Below are 19,941 nucleotides of genomic sequence, written 5' to 3'. Positions count from 1 at the left end.
AATCACTTTTAAATGCTGGGGGATACATATTTTTTAACAGCTAAAGATATGTTGCTATTAATCTGCAAGATGTAGAGCTGCTCAATGTCCTCAGTTCCCACTACTTTTAGCTCAAGAGTTTTACCTGATGAATTTAGCAGTATCAAGATTAGGCTACTTTCTTTTATTTTCAAGCAGTATTCCTATTACAGTTTCATGATCACTTCTTTGACATTGCATTTTTTCTCACAAAAGTTTTATGTAACTGATTAGCTAATTAAGCAAAATAACAGAAAACCCTGCGATTTTTAATAATTGTTTTCTCCAAGAGGTTTGTATTGACTGAACACAGCATTCCAGAGAGAAAAGAAATAAAATCCCTTAGCTTCAGAGCCTGTTAAAGCAAAGGTGCAAATAACATATTCACTGCTTTCACATGTAACACATTACAGTGTCAGTCACTGCTTCAATGTGTATAATACACAGTTGCTGAATGCTTTTTTGACAAAATGTGATTTTGTTCACAACACATTACCACTGCGTAGTGTATTTGAGTTCATATGCACCTCATAAACAACCTACTGTTTTAAATAACTCTGGAAGTTCAGGTTTTGCGGTAGCATCAACTTCAATGCCCCCCAGATTTTCGTATTTGAAGATATTTCATAAAATAAATTAAATTTTAAACCAAGATTTCACTGCTTCTGCAAGAGGAGGGTCTGGTATACTTTGATTTGATTCTGACACTCAATACTGAAACTGTGTGAAAATGAGTGTTTTGGTTCTAAGATACACTATACTTACCTATCTATACTGCACAACACCTGGTCAGGTCAGTTTTCTGAGCTAGCCTACAGAGCAGCAATAAAGTATGTAATAGGCAGAGTGAAAAATCTTGTAACATCTTTCTGAACAATGTGGTTTTTTGTTCTACACTGAGATTCCTGAGAACATTTCAAACATGAATCACTTTTCAAGTTATCTGTTCATCTCTGAGGAGTGCAGAATAGTTCCAGAAATTTTCATTCTGCAATCAGCCTGTTCCTCTACTGCTAATGTGGCTCCGAACCCTCTTCTCCTTTTCTGTTTTATGACACTCTGTAGTACCTCTCCAGACAACAACTCTCTTTCCCCAGTAGCATCCCTAAAATTCTTCTCCATCCAACAAAAAGATGCATTTTTTCATCCCAGCTTTCCATTTTCGTTTCAGCATTGTATTTCACACTCATGCCTGGCAGCTCCGTATTTCTTCTCCATCAGTGGCACATTCAGAGCATGGGGAGACACATGAATTGCTATTTGTGAAAGTCGTATCGCAGAAATCTCACTTGAATTCTTCACTTTTCACCCATTTGCTCCAGCTGTCTTTCTCTCTCCACTACAAGGCAATATTGCCTCTACTCCATCCTTACTCCTTGCCAACATCATTAAAATTCCTTCCTGAGTCTCAATAGAAAAAAAAAAGCCAATGCTACCCCATCCTCATTCCTATCAGAAACAGAAAAAAATACCATCTTTCCCATTCTTCATTGTTTTATCAGGTCCAGAATCTATACACCTTTTTTACATGTTGTCTCCCTTCTTCACTATAACCCCTCTAATCCATGATTCTTTCTCTTTCTCTCAGTTTCACTAGCTATTCACTATTATTCAATCTCCTTGGATACCAAACAATGTATTTAAAAAAACCTTCTTCACAACCATGACTACCAATATCTTCATGCTATTAAACTACCCTCCTCTGTCTGCTTAACAACTTAGTTCATCTTCACATCACCTTGTGAATGTTAAGAAACTGGTAATTAAATTGAACATAATCAAAGCCGTTCCTGATTTGCTTACCTGGATACCCTATTTTCTCAATTTGCCTAGATGCTCTTTTAAAAATTCATTGTAAGAACCACAGAATCACAGAATTTTCAGAGTTGAAAGGGACATTTAAGACCAGGTAGTTCCAAACCCCCTGCCATGGGCAGGGACACCTCCCACCAGATCAGGTTGCTCAGAGCCCTCTCCAGCCTGGCCTTAAAAACTTCCAGGGACGGGACTTCTACCACCTCTCTGGGCAACCTGTGCGAGTCTCACCACCCTCATGATGAAGAACTTCTTCCTAACATCCAATCTAAATCTACCCTCCTCTAGTTTGAACCCGTTTCCCTTAGTCCCATGACTACCTGACCAGCTTTCTTGTAGCTCCCTTCAGATACTGGAAGGCTACAATAAGGTCTCCTTTAAGCCTTCTTCTCTCCAGACTGAATAACCCCAACTCTCTCAGTCTGTCTTCATAGGAGAGATGATCCAGCCCTCTGATGATCCTTGTGGCCCTTCTCTGGACACACTTCAGCACTTCCATGTCCCTCCTATAAAAGGGGCTCCAGAAATGGACACAGTGCTCCAGGTGGGGTCTCATGTGAGCAGAGTATAGGGGGGGAGAATCAACTCCTTCGACCTGCTGGCCATGACACAGCCAAGGATAGGGTTAGCCTTCTGGGCTGCAACTGTACACCAATGGCTCATGTTGAATTTCTCATCCATCAGCACCCCCAAGTCCTTTTCCTCAGGGCTTCTCTCAAGCCAATCACTTCCCAGCCTATATAGGTGCTTGACATTGCCTCAACCCAGATGCAGGAGCTTGCACTTGGTCCTGTTGAACTTCATGAGGTTGGCATGGGCCCAACTCTCCAAGGTTCTTCTGGATGGCATCCTTTCCCTCCAGTGTGTCAGCTACACCACACAGTTTGGTGTCATCAGTGAATTTGCTGAGCGTGCACTCAATGCCACTGTCCATGTCACTGACAAAGACGTTAAACAAGTCCGGGCCCAGTACTGATCCTTGAGGGACTCCACTTGTCACTGGCCTCCCCTTGGATATTCACCCACTGACAGCCACTCTTTGGGTGCAGCCATCAAGACAGTTCTCAATCCACCAAGTGGTCCATCCATCAAACCCATGTTTTACCAGCTTGGAGACCGGGATGTCGTGCAGGACAGTGTTAAAGGCTTTGCTCAGGTCAAGATAAATGATGTCAGTTGCTCTTCCCTTGTCTATTCATGTTGTGACCTTTTCACAGAAGGCCACAGGGTTTTGCAGACACAATTTGGCCTCGTTGTAGCTGTGCTGACTAAACCCAGTCATCTCTTCATTATTCTTCTGCTTCAGAAATGCCTCCAGAAGGATCTGTTCCATGATCTTGCTGGGCACAGAGGTGAGACTGACCAGCCTATAGTTCCCTGGACTCTCCTTCTTTCTTTCCCTTTTTGAAAATGGGGGTTGTATTTTCCCTCTTCCAGTCAGTGGGGACTTCACCAGAAAAAGAGAAGTGTTGTTATATGCATCACAATGTGTCACATCCTTTCTGTCATGAATTATAAATTCCACTGTAATAAATCTAATCAATAACCCATTGCTGGCATTACTACTTTGATGTCTTTTCTGTTTCCTTGAGAATGAGTTTACTTTTCAGGCCCACTGTCACTTAATTTTGAATTCTTTAACAGCTGTATTTTACCAGTGACTTAAATATATATTCTTCCAACAACAGCAATTAAAAATCATTTACTTAATCCTCAAGCACTTTCTCACATAAAGAAAAACTAAGTAAAAACCAACAAAGCTACCATTCCCATTTTCATAACACATAGATGTGCAGTAAACTATCGTGTTAAAATGACCAAAAAAAAGTGGGGATCACTAGTAACTGATTTTGCACACTGCCTACCTTTGTTAGTAGCTATAAAGCTCCTAACAGCTTGACACCAAAGGAATCTGACACAACCATATTTGCTTCATAAGGAGAACAATCAAAGATGAAATTTGCTTTAAACACACAGACAGCAGCACAGATCAGTGCAGTTCTGCCTTGCCCTCCAACCTCAGTGCAATAGCCATGAAAAAACAGTGACCTGTCTGGACTGCAGAAAATATTCCTACATCCTTGTCAACTCCTACTCAGTTCAGCACCACACTTTCACACATCAAATATCAAAATCAACCAGGTATTTGGTTAATTATATTAGTAATTAATTATATTAGTAATAAGTGACATGCCAACAGCTGGCAATGCAATGCTTTCTGCTCACTGGAACAGGTGCCCCAGTTCCAAAAAAATCACTCAAACTCTTGAAGGCAGTCTTGAATATAAGCCCTTGCTACAAAGGCAGGAACACTCTACCTGTACTCGCTGTGCTTTTGCACACCCTGGTGGAACAGCCTCTATAAAGGTGACAACACTATTCTCTGGTGTTCTCCACAAGATGAAGCTTGCTTGCAGGTCTTGGGCTCAATCTGCTCCCCAAACGAGACCACAGACCTGCACAGTGGTGAGGACAATGAAACAGGCTAGGGAGCAGGGAGTTAGGATACAGTGCTATTTATATGCTCTTATAGAGTATACGCTGACCACAGCAGATAAATTTATCAGGAGCTTAGTGTCCATTAAAAAACATGGTCCATGGTCGTACAATTAATTGGATTTTTCCAGAATATTTCACTCTTTGTATGCAAACTAGCACAGTAGTTTCTAATTTGGACATCTTATTCCATCCTTAATAAAATGCATTACAACAAACATTAAGTGTACATTTTTAGTGCTGATTACAGGTAACTGCTTTGGTCACATAGCAATTGCAGAAAACCAAGACAAATCCAAAAGGGATACATAAACATGGTAAATCAGGTAATAGTAACTATAAAGGCATTTTTAAAAATCTCCATGGATTACCTAACCTGAATGAAAATTCCATACCTTGATTTCTCTTAAGAGTATCTTGTTTAAATTACTAGAGCTTAGAATGATTAAAAACATTCAGAAATTCTATTAAACTAGATATTCAGTAAGTTTGTGGGCATACTTAAAAGACAAAGAGACACCCTGTATGTATATTTATGAATAATGTATGAAATATATAGGTAATCTCTTATCCTACTCCAAATCTAGTTCTCCATCCCATGAGAAATTCATCAGAACTTGGTCTGAGGAAGGCAGCTGTTCCATGGATGTATCTGATTTCAGTCTGTGTAGTATCACTGCAGTCATACATTAAATAAAACACAGCTGGATAACGCTCCACCTATTTCACCACCTTCTCTGCTAACTGTTTAGCACCAACATCTGCTGAAAACAAACTTCAGGAAAAAGAGATATCACTAAAAAAACCCCTTTCTTATAAAATATTTTTCACTGGAAAGTGAAATATGTACTCACTCGCCAAATATATATTCAACTAGGTTTTTACCCGAATTTGAAAGAAATTTGCTCACTGAAGACTGTCTTACAAAAAATGTAGTATTGCTACAAATACTTTTCATTTCATATGACTGGTTTAGTCTATACCTGCTGCCAAGAGATGCTATAGTTGTGGAGTTTATCTTCTCATGGATAATGATGGACACAAAAAATTACTTCTTTCTTTTATGATCTTATTATAAATTTCCTTCAAATGCCATGCATATTTTTTAATTAAAGTTAACTAGATTTACAAGGTGTTCTTTAGAAATTGAGAGCAGTCCATACTGTATTAAGTCCAACTATTTAAGCACATTTAAAACATATACTTCTTAATGTCGTAAAACTGAGCCTGTTTCAAAACAAATCACTCCCTTATTCTATTGAAGTAAAAAAAAATTAAAATAATTTCCTGTTTCTCATTGGTAAGTTTGTTTTCTCTTAATTATATAGTTGGAAAAGACTATGCACAAGCACAGTACAACATTAAAGTATGGGTTTCCTAGGCCAGTGACAATGGCATACATGAAAATCCCACAACTCTTCTTAACCATCTGCTATGTTAAGATGTCCGAAAAAAACCAGAATTTTATGGTATTTAAAATAAGAAGGAAAATAAAAGTTTTCTATAGTAAGAATTGAGAAGAATCGAGGAAGGAAATACAAATTACACTTCAAAAGTTTAAAAATTCCCAATCATTATTTTAGATATTTTTCATTGTCTGAAATAACTATTTCATTGTAAACAAAACCCTTTAATCTTCTTTTTTAGTAACAAAACCCAAACCTAGAAACCAAACTCAGCTAGTTCTTGGTAGACTGTTTTCTAAACTTCACATTACCCTTTATGAATACCCCCAAAAAAGAAACCTTTGTAAAAGTAATGAATTGATGAGAAAAATGAACCCTGCAAGAGATATATCCAAATATGAAGCTGGAAGGAGACTAAAAGCCCATAAATTAACCCAAGAGACAGATGAAGCATATGCAGACAAGAAGTTCCAAATCCTCATTCAGTATGTTCCAAAGATCAGAAATTATTATTTCCTAACTGTTTTGTTTTGAAATAAATCCACTTCATCAAGCTGTAACAGCTTTCCTTTCAGAACTATTTTAAATACGGAGTTTTAGGCTTCTTCAGTAAAATAATGACCAAGAATTGCAGAAATATACTGTTAATTGCTTTTACAAAATTCACTGAATAAACCTGCTGTACATCTGTCTCCTCACTACCTTAAAGAAATGGTGACGTACTATGAACCACAATGAGAAACATTTGGAGGCAAAATTAGCTTCCTAATATACACATCAAGCACTTTTTTTTTTAAATTTTTTTTTTTATTTACAAACTCTCTTTGCTTGTAAACTAATGAAGTGTTCAGCTTGCTTAAGCAAAGGTCATTTAAAGGCCATTTTCCTGACTACTCTGGAGCTCACTTCTTGTTAGAACAAAATGTAGAATCTGTACTTTTCATTTTTTGCCCCTAGAAATTTTGTCTAAAATAGCAAAGCTAGATCAAGAAGGCTAAGAAGGCTCTTCTGTTTCACTCTTTTTCATTATTTCACCTTTCTAGTTCTTTAACATCATTCATTCTACACTAGTAATCTAACAGTATGATATTACTAAAGCCAATCATGTTGCTATAAGCCTACTCTCTTTGTCTCAAATTGTCATTGTGAAATTATTTCTGTAAGCTCTTCTGCTATTTTTGTAGCAAAGAAAGATATATAATCCTTGTGGGATAAGCCTTTTTCCTTTAACCATACATGATTCCAAAGTAAAATCCTTTATGCTATTTTCACTGGGGTGAGACAGTCTTTAAGATTTAGAATTGCCTTTCATCACTATATTAGATAGTGCAAACATTTAGATAGTTCTTAACTATAAATGTTTATCACACCAGAGAGAAATGCACTTAGAAATACAGCAGGGCACATTTTATCTTAGCATATGATTGTCAGATTCTTTACTGCAGCTTTCTTCAGGGTATAGACAGTGATGTACTGGCTAAACCAGACGTATACAAAAAGAAGTAATATATGAATCTGTTAATATTTGCTGCTTGCAAGCCTGTGTGTGATTTCCAGTTTCTGGAGCAGACGTCTGGCACATATACATATGGAATGAAAGGGTGGAATATTATGGATATGGAAAACTTACCTTAAGTTTGAAAGGGGAACATAGTATATTTGGATATCTTTCATCTTGTATTTACACAAGAAATTTCCAGATGTAGCCAGGCTGCCCTTTTCAAAGCATGAAGCATGTTACAAACTTAGGGGAAATTGGAAGATTTGTCTGCTGGTTAGCTCTAGTAGTAATATTCAGCAAATTTAAGAATAGTAATTGTAAATTGTCTCTGTAAATTGTCACTGAAATAATTTCAGTGCTTTGAAGACATCAGTATTAACCCAAAGTTCTATATAAGAAAAACCAAAACCAAATACCCAAATAGACAAGTAAATATTCCATGGCCAAAAAATTAATAAAATCTAGTTGGTGTGAAGAGAGCATAATCCTTAAATGCTGTGACGAAGCAGATGCCAAAGATACACTATGATAGTTATCTGGTAGAGCTGTATCTACAACAGCATATGCACACCTAGTAAAGCTTTTTAGTAGACAGACGTAAGACATACATTTCAAGAACCTACTACCCAGAGCTACATCTTCTGCATCTCCATGCAGAAAGCAACCCTCAGCAGTGCAAAGATCCAACAATCTGATCCTACCAATGCATGGGTATAAACTTCAAGTTCTGCAGAAAATATCTACAGCAAGTCTCAGATCTTATTACTCTGCTTTGGCAGCATCAGCTGTAAAATCCATCAAGGACAGCAAAAAAAGGATTACCAAAAAAATTTCCAAATAAAACCTGGGCTTGTATCTCTACTCAGAAGCAAAAGAGTCCTATTTAGGAAAAAAAAAAAAATTTAAAAAGTAACATGGTATTTTTGCATTTACATGGTATTTTTGCATTACCTAAATTTGTGGTACTAGTTATATAGTATTTCTTCAAAATGCCTCCAGTGCTTGTAAAACCTTTTTTCTCTGAATAGTCTACCTTAAAACTTCATACTGCTCACCACAAAACTTAAGCTTACAAAAAGCCTTTCAAAGGAAACAATCACTAAAGAGAGGAATGTATTTATCTTACATCTGTAAGTCATGTAATTATTTTAAAAATACTTTTAACATGAGTATTTGTAATTAAAAGGTACAGGCCTTAGATCTGTTTAACTTCAGTACATACTGTGGCATCACACTTTTGTTCCCCTTACATACATTTTGAGGATAAGGTGGCTTACAGGCAGCATGTGGAAAAGAGGTTACTGGGATTACCGCTTGATCACACCATTTTGGGGGATACTGATGTAGGCAGTGTATCAGTACAGTGTTGGATGTTATTATATATTGTACATTTTAAGTCCTCTGAAATAATTTTGAGCTTTAGGTAAATATTTTTAAACTGACAAAGTTACATAAATTATTCCAGCAATTTAAAATCAGATAAAGTTTTAAAGCCAGAAAAAAGGAAAACACTAGCAAAGCTGTAGATCAGCAGTTCAATAGTAGATGCTCACTTCTGAGCAGCAAATGCCTGAAGCACGGCATTAGCTCCATGGATCCATTCATTCAGCAGTATGGTCTTGCAAAAAGCTCTGAATGAGCAAACACAGGCAAGATGAGGATCTGAACTGCAGGTTCAGGGCAGTTTTACCACACTGCCCAGTGATTCAGTAATTTTTAGGGTCCTGTCTTATTGTGACCACTAATGCTCTCCAACTCTCCATATTTCCCAGACACTCTCTATATCTCAGAAAACTGAGAGAGTACTAATGTGTTTTATGTTACGATTGACTATTTCACACCGTTGTTTCCACTATTCATTGGAAGTTTGAAGGAAGTTATATTTTATGTCCTTTGAAGCTGTTATTTTAAGCCAAGCTGACAATGTTCATAATATTTCAAACAAGCTGACAGATTGTACTGCTAATGTGCACTGTAAACACATATGTACGTGAACCTTAAAGAAAAACCATGCACTGACAAAATAACACACGTGAGAAAATAATACAGATTTATGACAGATTTCTGAGCCAGGTGATTATAATGGATCATGACCATGCTGAGGAAGTCTGGAGAAAGGCAAGGCAGAGCTGGAATGCATTTGGCTAGCTTCAGCATTAGCAAGTTACCAATGTTAGTGTCATGAAGACAAAAAAGCCTTCTTCCAAAAGTTCCAAAACTGGTTTTACTCTCACTAAATACAGTTGGAAGATTTGGAATTGCACCAAAAAGCAGTGGAAGCAGAAAACTGAAAGAAACACTCATGGTGTGCATTACTAGTCAGAACTAAAGAAGGGAATGGCTCACACAACAGAATACTGACACAATATAATTTTTCAAAAGTAGATACTGAGATGGCTCTAAGTGGCCTGAAAAAACCCAACTAACTCATGACCCTAATTTTGAAATCAGAAGGGATGATAAAACATGGGATATAAAAGGTCTTGTTTCTTTCTAAATTTAAAAAAGTCAAAGAATTAGTTGGTCCTGAATGCTGTGACTAAGTTCTGCACTTTAGAGCAGCAAACACAAGTTATGCCACAGTGGTGATGGAGATGCCACCCAGGTTGATTTTTAATGTTTACTCTTTAATATACACAGCAGTAGGATTCCTGAAGACAGGTGCAAAGTTACCATACCAAAGGAGCAGAGGATAATGAACCCGTAACTAGTAGTCAGAAGCTCTGACTACGGTGGCAAAGAAGATTTCTGGGTGGTTCTTCAGGGAGCTTCTGCCACCCTGTAAAGTGGTGTTGTCTTTGTGATCCACCTGAGTGGTTTCTGACCAGCACTGCAGCACTGTCTGCCTCTCATGAACCTCCCCTTCTGCTGCAGGGAAGGGCATTATCAGGGTATCCACATCTGCCCCTGGGTACTGCCCTTTTTATGACCCTTCTCCTGTGGAAAAGTCAGGGCTGTATGTTTTCACTGAAGCAAAGAGAAACCTCCCTGTCTCTGAAGTGGGCTTTATGTTTGACAGGAGTTTTTACTCCTCTCAAAAATAAATGTGTCTAAAAATCTTCACAGACATTAGTCTAACAGGCACTACAGACAGTACAGAGCGGGAGCCATACTATCTGGTAGGAAAACCTTCCTACTTTTAGTTGTGCTGTTGCTGTCGCAAGCAGGAACAGTGAACACCAAGGTTGAAATGTCATTTATATTTTCGCTTAAACACAAAAATTAATTCAAACTCTCAAAACAGGCTTTTATCAGACCATCGCTGGCACAGCGACACAGTCAACTAAGTTATAGTTAACTTTAAACACCTTCCTGAATCTGTCCTCCTTCCTGAAGCATACGTGCCAAATTCATAGTCTAGAATAATGCCAGAATCATTCCTAACTTTATCAAGTATAAAAAATTAGAGCAACAATTTTCTGCTTTCAAACACTAGTGATTCTTGTTACAGACTCAATAGAGCCTTCTCAAGGTAAACACAAATGCTGCCTTAATTTTGACTTGAAACAGAGCTGTGCAGCAAATCTGTGTATACAGTTTTACACTTATTTCAACAAAGTCAGATTGTACTTGCTGGATGGGAATTTATTTTTTTTTTCCTTGCAAAAAACAGAAGTTAACATTTCTATTATATATTTCTTCAAGGAGATTGACCCTCATGTCTTGATTCTCCACAGCTTTACCTATTTTCCTGTGTCACCTACAGTTTATACCCCCAAGACTGCACCACTTTTTCTTGACATTTTCTTGCTCACCTTTGGAAGCAACTCGGCATCCTGTCAGCCACAAAAGTGCTATTATCATTGCAGTGCAGAAATTAACCCCATCCTCCCAGTTTTAACAAATGTTCCTTTTTAATATTTTATCTTTATCCCTCACCAACCCCTGAAAATAAGATTAAGACATTTTAATTTTTTTTTTTTTTTTAAATTTCATGAAGATGTCTTTGAAATGCCTGATTGATTTTAACCATATACAAGTATTTCCAGACGTCACCAGCAGTTTCAGGTAAAAATGCCACTGAAAAAAAAATTCACACTGCTCCTTTAAACAAAAATCTTGCATGTTTTTAAGGACACCAATAAAAGCAAGGACAAAATCTCTTTAGGTTTAGAAACACAAATCCAAGGACACTACCAACTTAACTTCCACTAGGAAATCACTTTACTCTTACATTGTTATACAGGGGTCACTAGTTGGAAATAGCACAAGATGCACAGGATATATCTTTAAATTATTCATAATCACCTTAAACTGCACTCAATCAGCATTGCAATATGTCATCTTACAGACACACAAAAGTTCAAAAGGAAAAGCACACGAAAAAGCAGACTACCAAAAGCGCTATTGTTAAAACTACACTAGAAAGCTTAGTATTTCAGTATTGTATATGTTAAAATAAACAACATACACAGGTGATGAAAGCCAGTCTCTGAAAAATTTATTATTCTGTTAGAGCAAGTTTACACTTAGGATGAATTCTCAAGCTGCATGCCATTAGGAAGTTTTACTGGGTTTATAGTGGAAATAAAAACAGAAATAAAAATAGATGGCAATCCCAAAATACAGGCTGTACTCTGAATATGATCAATGGGCTTTCTTTTCCTTTTATTTCTATACATTTCCTCTTGCCCTCAACAATCAAGTTTTATTCAAACTTTGTAAAACATTCCCTAAATTGGCTGTTTTCCTTTTTAAAATCGAATGTTTTTAAAGATGAAGTTAAGCAGACCAATGTAACCTGTATTAGTTCAGTATTATTTCCCCAAAGCCATCCCACTGGAACTGGGATCAATTTCAAAGATTCATGAGCCTACCCCCCCTACCCTATTTCTTCTGTAATCTTAGTTTGGCTTAAACTTAAAAAAAAAAAAAAAAATTACCTTATTTTTTTATCCTACGCATGCCATAATTACACATCCCACTGAAGGGGGATGAAACCACAGAATTAAAGAATGATTTGGATTGGAAGGGACCTTATATATCATCCACTTCTAGCTGCCTTGCGTGGCCAGGGACTCCTCCCACTGTATCAGGTTGCTCCAAGCCCCATCCAAACTGGTCTTAACCACCTCCATGGATGGGGCATCCATAACTTCCCTGGGCAACCTGGGCATGTTTCTCACCACCCTCAAAGAAAAGACTTTCTTCCATATATGTAATCTAAATCCATTCTCCTGCAACTTAAAATAGTTCTCCTTCATCCTACCACTCCACGCCCTTGTAAAAAGTTCCTCCCCAGGTTTCCTGTAGGCCACTTCAAGTACTACACAAAGGCCACTTCAAGCTTTCTTTTCTCCATGCTGAACAACTCCAACGCTGAGATATGGATGATTATTAAGATGATTAATTAAAAAACCTGTAAGGCTTTGCCTGGTGAACTTGCACTCAACATTGAAAAATTCAGCTCTAGGAACTGGACTGATTTGAACACTCTACTACACAAAGCAACAAGGACCACTGATTTAAAGATTTTGGCATAGTTCCCATTGCGACTCTTCCTGTCCGCATTGCATAAATTGTTCAAACTTGTCTGTGTTAATTTTTACAGACTGGCAATGTAACACCATTTGGCACTTTATGTGCAGCATTACCCTTATCCTCAACCATATGGATAATGTTCCCCTCTGCCTATTGTCTGGAGGAGTAAGTGATTTCCTAATGTAGCTTTATGAGTTACTGCTTAATGTATTCAATATCTCAAACAAAATACAGAAGTATATGGTTTTAGTTACATAAGAATCAACAAGAAATTACACTTTTCTATGAGAATAACTTCTTAAATGAAAAATATTCTAATTATAGGTATGCAGTCAACTTTGTTTTAGAAAAAGAAACAGATGCCCAAGAGTTCCTCTGTGTTTTGAGCAGAATAGCACCACACTGAATGATCAGCTGTAGAGAGGGAGAAGAAATACTATATTTTGCCTATGAGTTATGAAGTTTGGCAAGGGGGAAAGAAAATATCACGTTAAGTATAAAAGTACCAAAATTGATTTTATCTGCTTCAACATTCAGTACTTCACATAATAAATGCATATATTATTTCAAATAATACACTTACAGTCATATTCCTATCCCAGATCTGGATGGAGCCATCTTGACAGCCAGCTGCAATAAGTTTACCATCTCTGCTGTACGTGCAAGTTGTAGGAATCACCCGTTTACCTTGAATTGATCGTGGTTTAAATACACTTTTGTGCTTTTTTTCATTGTTAACATCCCATGTTCTCACCGTTCTGGAAAAAGATTTGGATAAAGAGGTGCTTTATATATAGAGTTAACACATATAAATAATTATGATATAATCAAACACCTTTTTCAGCAGATATGGCAGAAAATATTGCTGTATTGCAATCTGTCAGCATATAAGATACTGTATGGCAGTCATGAAACTAATGTGGTAAATTTCGAAGTATGAAACCTTCACTAACATGCATGTGAAGGTTAAAAGAAAAAAAACAAAAACACCAACAAAAAACCTAGATCTTCCTAAGCTCTTGTATAAATATGTACAACTATTTACAACTGGACAACCAACCAGAGGTTAATATACAGGTACAACACAGCCTCCACTGACACTGGAAATCGGGAAGACAAAAGTAGTCAATCTATTACAAGAATGAAGAGTTCAGGAAATGCATGAATGCTTACACAAAGTCAACAAATAAACAGTTTTTCTTAATTGTTCTGAGATGACAACAGACAAACCTGCTATTAGCTCACAGTATTGCAGACTAGCTGTTAAGACTCTATTTTAAAGATGCAAAAGTTCATTATGTAATCTTGTTTTTTCAAGCTGAGTTTTCCCACATTATTAGCAAAATAAATACATCCTTTTTAACAGAAAAATAATATCTGCCTAGATCTTCAGTGTTTCCTAGATACACATGAACATCCAAATGCAAGTGAACTAAATATATCAAATCAAACTGAACTAAAGATACAGGTGGACTCTATTTAAACTGTCTTGGACACAAATGTCTCCTCTAGTTGAGTTCTTTCCAGATAAAAATTCAAATTCATCTGGCATCTGATGCAGAAATGTTTCAGGATTTGGCAAAGGGAGGAAGAACATTAATTTAGAAAGAAAAAAAATTATTAAATTCTCAGGACAACCTCATTTGACTATACAAACACTGCCTGTGATCCAAAAGCATATAATTCACCGCTCTCTAGTAAAGCAAACAACTGTTTAGCTAAGGCTGCCATCTCTCCAGCAAGACCGCAGCCTAACATTATAAACTTACAACATAGCTACATGACTAGACAGCCTATAGAGATGACACACATATATTTGTAAGATAAAACAGACAAGAAAAGCTGGAAATATCTCATAAAAGTTATATGTAATCACACATTTAATGATAGTAATGAGAAGTCAATAACTGAAGTAGAGTGAAACTCCATCTGTCCATTACGAAGTCAAGATTAGTCTGATTTTCAAAAGCATTCTAATCTCCTATGTGTAAGTCATCACCTCACTGCTCTATTTGGAGCTCTAGAAAAAGACATTCAGGTGTTCTGATGGTTGGTTTGGTCCTTGTTTTTTTTGTTTTTATTTCAGTGAAACATCAGATTATGATACATTATCTGGAGTCACTTAAAAAAATCCATGCTGCTACATGGAGCAAGTTGCCCTGCAAGGTTATTGGAGTTATTCATAACCTGTTTGGACAAGGCCATGTGCTAGGTGCCTAGGTGATGCTTCTTTGAACAGGATGGTTGGATTGAGGAACTTCAGAGGTCACCTGCATCCTCAATCATTATGTGATTCTGTGATTCCCTTCTCTCTCCATGTGTTGTTAATAACTGCCTTAGTCTCCTACCTTTCAACAGGTACACTGACACTTTCTCATATTCTGATTTTTACTCAAAACTTGTGTCTTTTTCAAGTCCCTGTCCTTCATAATATTTGATCCTTCCAGAATCACATTTTAATATCCTGTACCTCCCAGCTTTTCTTCCTCTTCTTGTGATGACCATCTCCTCACTGGAAAGCTTCCTCTCTTACAGCACAAGTTTCCCAGGACTTGGCATGCTCACTTCCACAGATAGTGCACCTAGAACATGTCTGTGTACAGGGAAGTCCAAAGACAGTCTCACCCATTTGCCTTTTTATCTAAAATACCTTGCAAGCATCTCAGCTCAATTCCAGAAACAATCTCTGAGAATCCACCACCCTAATTATTAATTTCTGCTTGCAAAGAGAGATTTTTTTTTTTAATTCCGGTCCCCTCTTTTTAGGGCTCTAAATTCTGCGAAGACCTCTATCACTATCACTACAGAGCATATTCAAATGTTATTACTCATATTACCTTTCAACTGTAAAGAAAGATGAAATACTTGTACAGGTCTATCGCTTTTAACACAGTTTTAAATTTAAAAAGAGCCCTAAATCATCTGTAATATCAGCAGGTCAGACAAATAATTCCAAGTTTTCTGAGCTGCTGTTTCTGCTGCAAACAGTTGGCCACATTCCCTCACTTATGAGTTACATGCCCTGTTAAAAGAGCCAACATAGCCTGTAGTCATGTTTAATGCTTCTCAAATGTTTTCTTAATGTACCCACACTGAATGTGTGCTTACTGTTGCCCTGTTGCTATTTCATCTATTAAGCTTTTCTACTACAATAAAATAAATATAAGAAATCATCTGTATATTACTTTAAAATTTATCAATCATCCCCAGAAAGCCCTTAACACTTGAGCTAAGAATAAGCTCTTTAATGTCTTTTTTCATGTCAGATGTTTTAAGTATTATTAGTCTTTATGGAAACATTTCCCATTTAAACATGGACATTGTATTGCAAATGTATATCATCATACCACAGATGAAATCTCAGCTTACCACATGAACTGATCAGCCCACAGCTTCTGACTGAATCGCCAGTCAAAACATTAGTAGTCATCTACAGACTATGTATGTTTTGTATTTTCCGTCAGACCAGTGATGGACTAGAAACAGGGATTGTTGAAGTACCTCCAGAGAGATACTTTCACCACCCTACTTGAAGTCTGAGTAGGACATAGACTAATTTGGTCTGACATTCCCCTTTTACACCCCATGCTCCATCAATAACTATCTGAGCATCCTGTCTCTTCTTTCAGCATGAACCTTGATGAGTCCTCCCCACCCCCACCCTCTCTTTACACTTTAAACCCACTTGAACCTGTTTTCCAGTCCCTTTCCCTCACAATATTTAACTCCTCCCATCCTAGACAGAAGGAAAGGGGATAAACAAAAAAGGAAACATGGAAAGCCAAACATTTTACCTTCAGAAAACACCTTTAAACTGCCAGCACAGCAAACAAATGCTAAGGCTGCTCCCGTATTTACACTCCCCTTCAGCTACTGACCCTCAGTCACCACACCACATCAGAGTTAACTCAGAGAGCAAGATCTGGAACTATGCCCTCTTTTTTTGTCATAGAACATTTTGTACCATTTAATGATTCTTCCTCCTCCTCAGACATACCAAAAAACTGAGATTGCACTACCGAAGTCTCATTTTTACTTCCTAAACTACACTGAGACCTATCTAATGTTGTTTGTGTTCAAATAGATTTTTAAAAATTGCCCCTGGATCAGTTACATCAGGTTCAGGAGACTCATCTTGGGCAGAAAAAGTCTCCCACTAAGAGTATCTTCTTAGGCCTAAATAAATGTAGAATGCAAGAATTAGCACTGTCCTAGACTCTTTGTTGCAGCATTTAGCAGAAGAATAATACTAATATTTATCTGGTTTTAGGTATACCCAAGATATTTTTGAACTTTACTGAAAACAAAAGGGAAACATTTCCTGAATGAGGCTTTTTTCCAACTGAAAACAAACTACATTTAATGAAAGTTTGTTCTTTAGTAAAAACAACACAGTGACATATAATTTCACTCTTTCATCATACAAAATGTTAGTATATTGAATTATATGGATAGTAAAGTACACATATTTAATTTCTCTTTTGAAAATTAATTTTCAAAGAAAACTTCCATGAAAAAGGTTCTACATATACAAGTTTAAATTTAACTTTTTTAAATGGTGATTTCCACATCTGCAAAACAGATTTTGTAAAGTTCTTCTGTTTGCCAAGTGTATTTCAAAGCAACTGAGAAAAGGATGGGAATGTTCTTCTGGAAAGGTAATGTGGATATTTTCCTGACCACTGAGAAGTTAAATGACCCATAATAAACAACTAATCTAATTACTGAGGGTTGAGGTCTGAGGGAGGGATGCAGGGGAAGAGGGGCATATTTTATTTTTCCCCACATTTTTTCCCCTTTTTTTCTAAACATGTTACTACTAAATCAGTTTTTCTAATAAAATTAATTATTAACAATGCTGCTGTATGGCACAAAAATGTATTTCTGTAGCTGCATTTCCTAACCTGCAAGCACAGAAAATTTTTCTAAGTCCCGATTCAGAATGCCACTGGCCAATCTAATATAACTTCCTGAAATTCAAGGAATGAACTAATTCAAATATTAAGACTGGCCTGTCTAATTTCACTAAGCCTCTATGCCTGTCCTATGTCCTCTGTTTCTACTGGACCACAAAACTCTCTTGTGCAATACTGAATGTTATTGAAATTTAATATAGTATAAATACATGATTCTATTCTTGTTGCACTTGAAATATGAAAAAGCAAAAAAATACATTATTGCTAAATATACAGATCAAGCTTAACGCTGCACATGTAGTAACTGTATTGTAATGCCTGCCTTTGTAACATACTATAATGTCTACCTTTGTAATAAAAAATTACCCAAAAATGCTACCTTAGAAAGCTCTCACAAATGCTTCTGCAATGGAGTTTATCAGCAGAACACAGAATTACAAGTCATCTTTACCAATTCTGTGAAACACATTTTTAAAACTTAAATTATTCTGCTTCATAAAAATGTAATGGATCTTCAAGATTTTTCTCTACTTTTTTATGATACAAACAGCCTTACCTATCCAAAGAAATCAATACGTTGAAAAATACCTAAAGCAAAATATGTAAGGAAAATAGATAAGAAACAGCTGAAAGGATCTGTTAAGACGACCTTGGTGTATATGGTGGTACACAGGTATGTCAGAAAAAACCCTTTTCATTATTCTCTTTGCCCTCTTTCACCAGGTAATCTTCTGTCGACCACGTGGGACCCAATGAAGGTTTAACCACCTGCCACATAATGAAAAATTCTGGACACACAAGCAGATGGAGTAATCCACAGAAACTTTCCATATTTGTTTGGCAGAAAAGCTTCTAAGTAAGCCACCTAATCCCAGCATCAGAACAGAGTTAAAGTAATTTAAACCAGAATATAAGAAATATCACATGCAGTGTAAGTAAAAATTGTAACTATGTCAGGACCTGAATAAAGGCACAGCTTTGCGTTATTTTCCAAATGGGGCAAGAAGGCAACGAACTGAGATCTCATCTCCCCCTTCATACAGATAAGAGTGTGATATAATCAATCTTCCTATGGGGTACATCTGATTAAGATCAAAGTGTAAGATTCCTGGTAAAGAACAACTTGACAGTTCAAGTTACTGTCACCAGCATGAACCGAAATGACTCAAGAGCACTGTTGCATGATACTGCAAAAGCACGAACAGTAAATCACCAGGAAAACAGGATGCTTTTTAAAAAGCTGATTAGTCATGGCTATAAAGCAGTTAAGGCTCATTTGGATCTCAAGTTCTTCTTCACTCCAATAAATAATTTAGACTGGAACAAACACTCAGCAGAACACTCCATTAAACCAGTGAAAAATAAACTGAAATTAAATTAAAACAGACAAGCAATTTAAAGATCTCTGATGCGACACCTCAGCTGATCCCATGTGCATGGCAATTAGTTTGAACCATTTTTACTGTTACCTTAGATCTCACTCATAGCCACTTTTCTGCAGTTTCTTTAGCAATGAACCACAACCTAACACAGATAAGTGACAAAAGAGAGCAATCATAAGTCTTAAATGTACTTTGATATTCAAAATTATAGGATTTGTCCTAAATCATGCAAAGTTTGGTTCAGCTGTACAGCTGCCCTTTGGTCACAGAAAATTTTCAAAGTGAGTTTTATTGTGTATTTATAGATGAATTGACAAACGTCCTGTGTTGTAGTACAATCTCCATAACTTACAAGAGGCTTACAAAGACCAGGTCAAACCGCAGCAAATAAGTAAAAAGATATTTATGTATCTATCATATACTCTGGAATATATACCAAAGTGTAAGACACTTTCCTCCTCCTTCCAAAAATTCAGAAAGGAAGACAGCATCTTATGTAGAGAAGAAATATGTTTTTAGCTTCAGGTCTCCAAAGAGTCATGATACAGTTCCGTATCTGTCTGGATAACCACACTGGAGCATCATTTTTTCATATATTTGTCACCATAGTCTGCTCACATAATAATATTGCTGTTACTGAAGAAGGTCTTTTATTCCTTTCTGAATTTTGTCCACTGGTTAGTGGACCAAATAGCTTTAAACCTTAATATTTCTGAAATTGAAAACTAACGGGACTTATGCTCCCTTATCAGTTATGTTCTCCACATGGAGAGAAATGTTATTGTTTTCCTGGAGTTGAAAATGAGTAGATTTTAAAAGGTAGGACATAAACCACTAAAAAACCCAAAAAGCAAACCTAAGTAAAAAAGGTTTTAAGTAAAAAAAAAATATCAGAAAACAGACTTGTTTCATAGCCTATGTTTGTC

The 19,941-nt window shown here is 36.7% G+C and overlaps 1 protein-coding gene across 1 annotated transcript in view; it reads right to left on the bottom strand.

Moving 5' to 3' along the window:
- Positions 1 to 19,941, bottom strand: part of WDR70 (WD repeat domain 70) — a 123,333-nt gene that overhangs the window by 48,611 nt on the left and 54,781 nt on the right. The window contains exon 10 of the mRNA XM_071731798.1: positions 13,301 to 13,475. Within this exon, the coding sequence (XP_071587899.1) occupies positions 13,301 to 13,475 (175 nt within the window). The remainder of the gene's footprint in view (positions 1 to 13,300; positions 13,476 to 19,941) is intronic.

Source organism: Heliangelus exortis, chromosome Z (assembly GCF_036169615.1).
Source record: "Heliangelus exortis chromosome Z, bHelExo1.hap1, whole genome shotgun sequence".
Lineage (NCBI taxonomy): Eukaryota > Metazoa > Chordata > Aves > Apodiformes > Trochilidae > Heliangelus > Heliangelus exortis.
The sequence above is the reverse complement of the archived record's forward strand: the minus strand, read 5'-3'. Positions and strand labels throughout refer to the sequence as shown.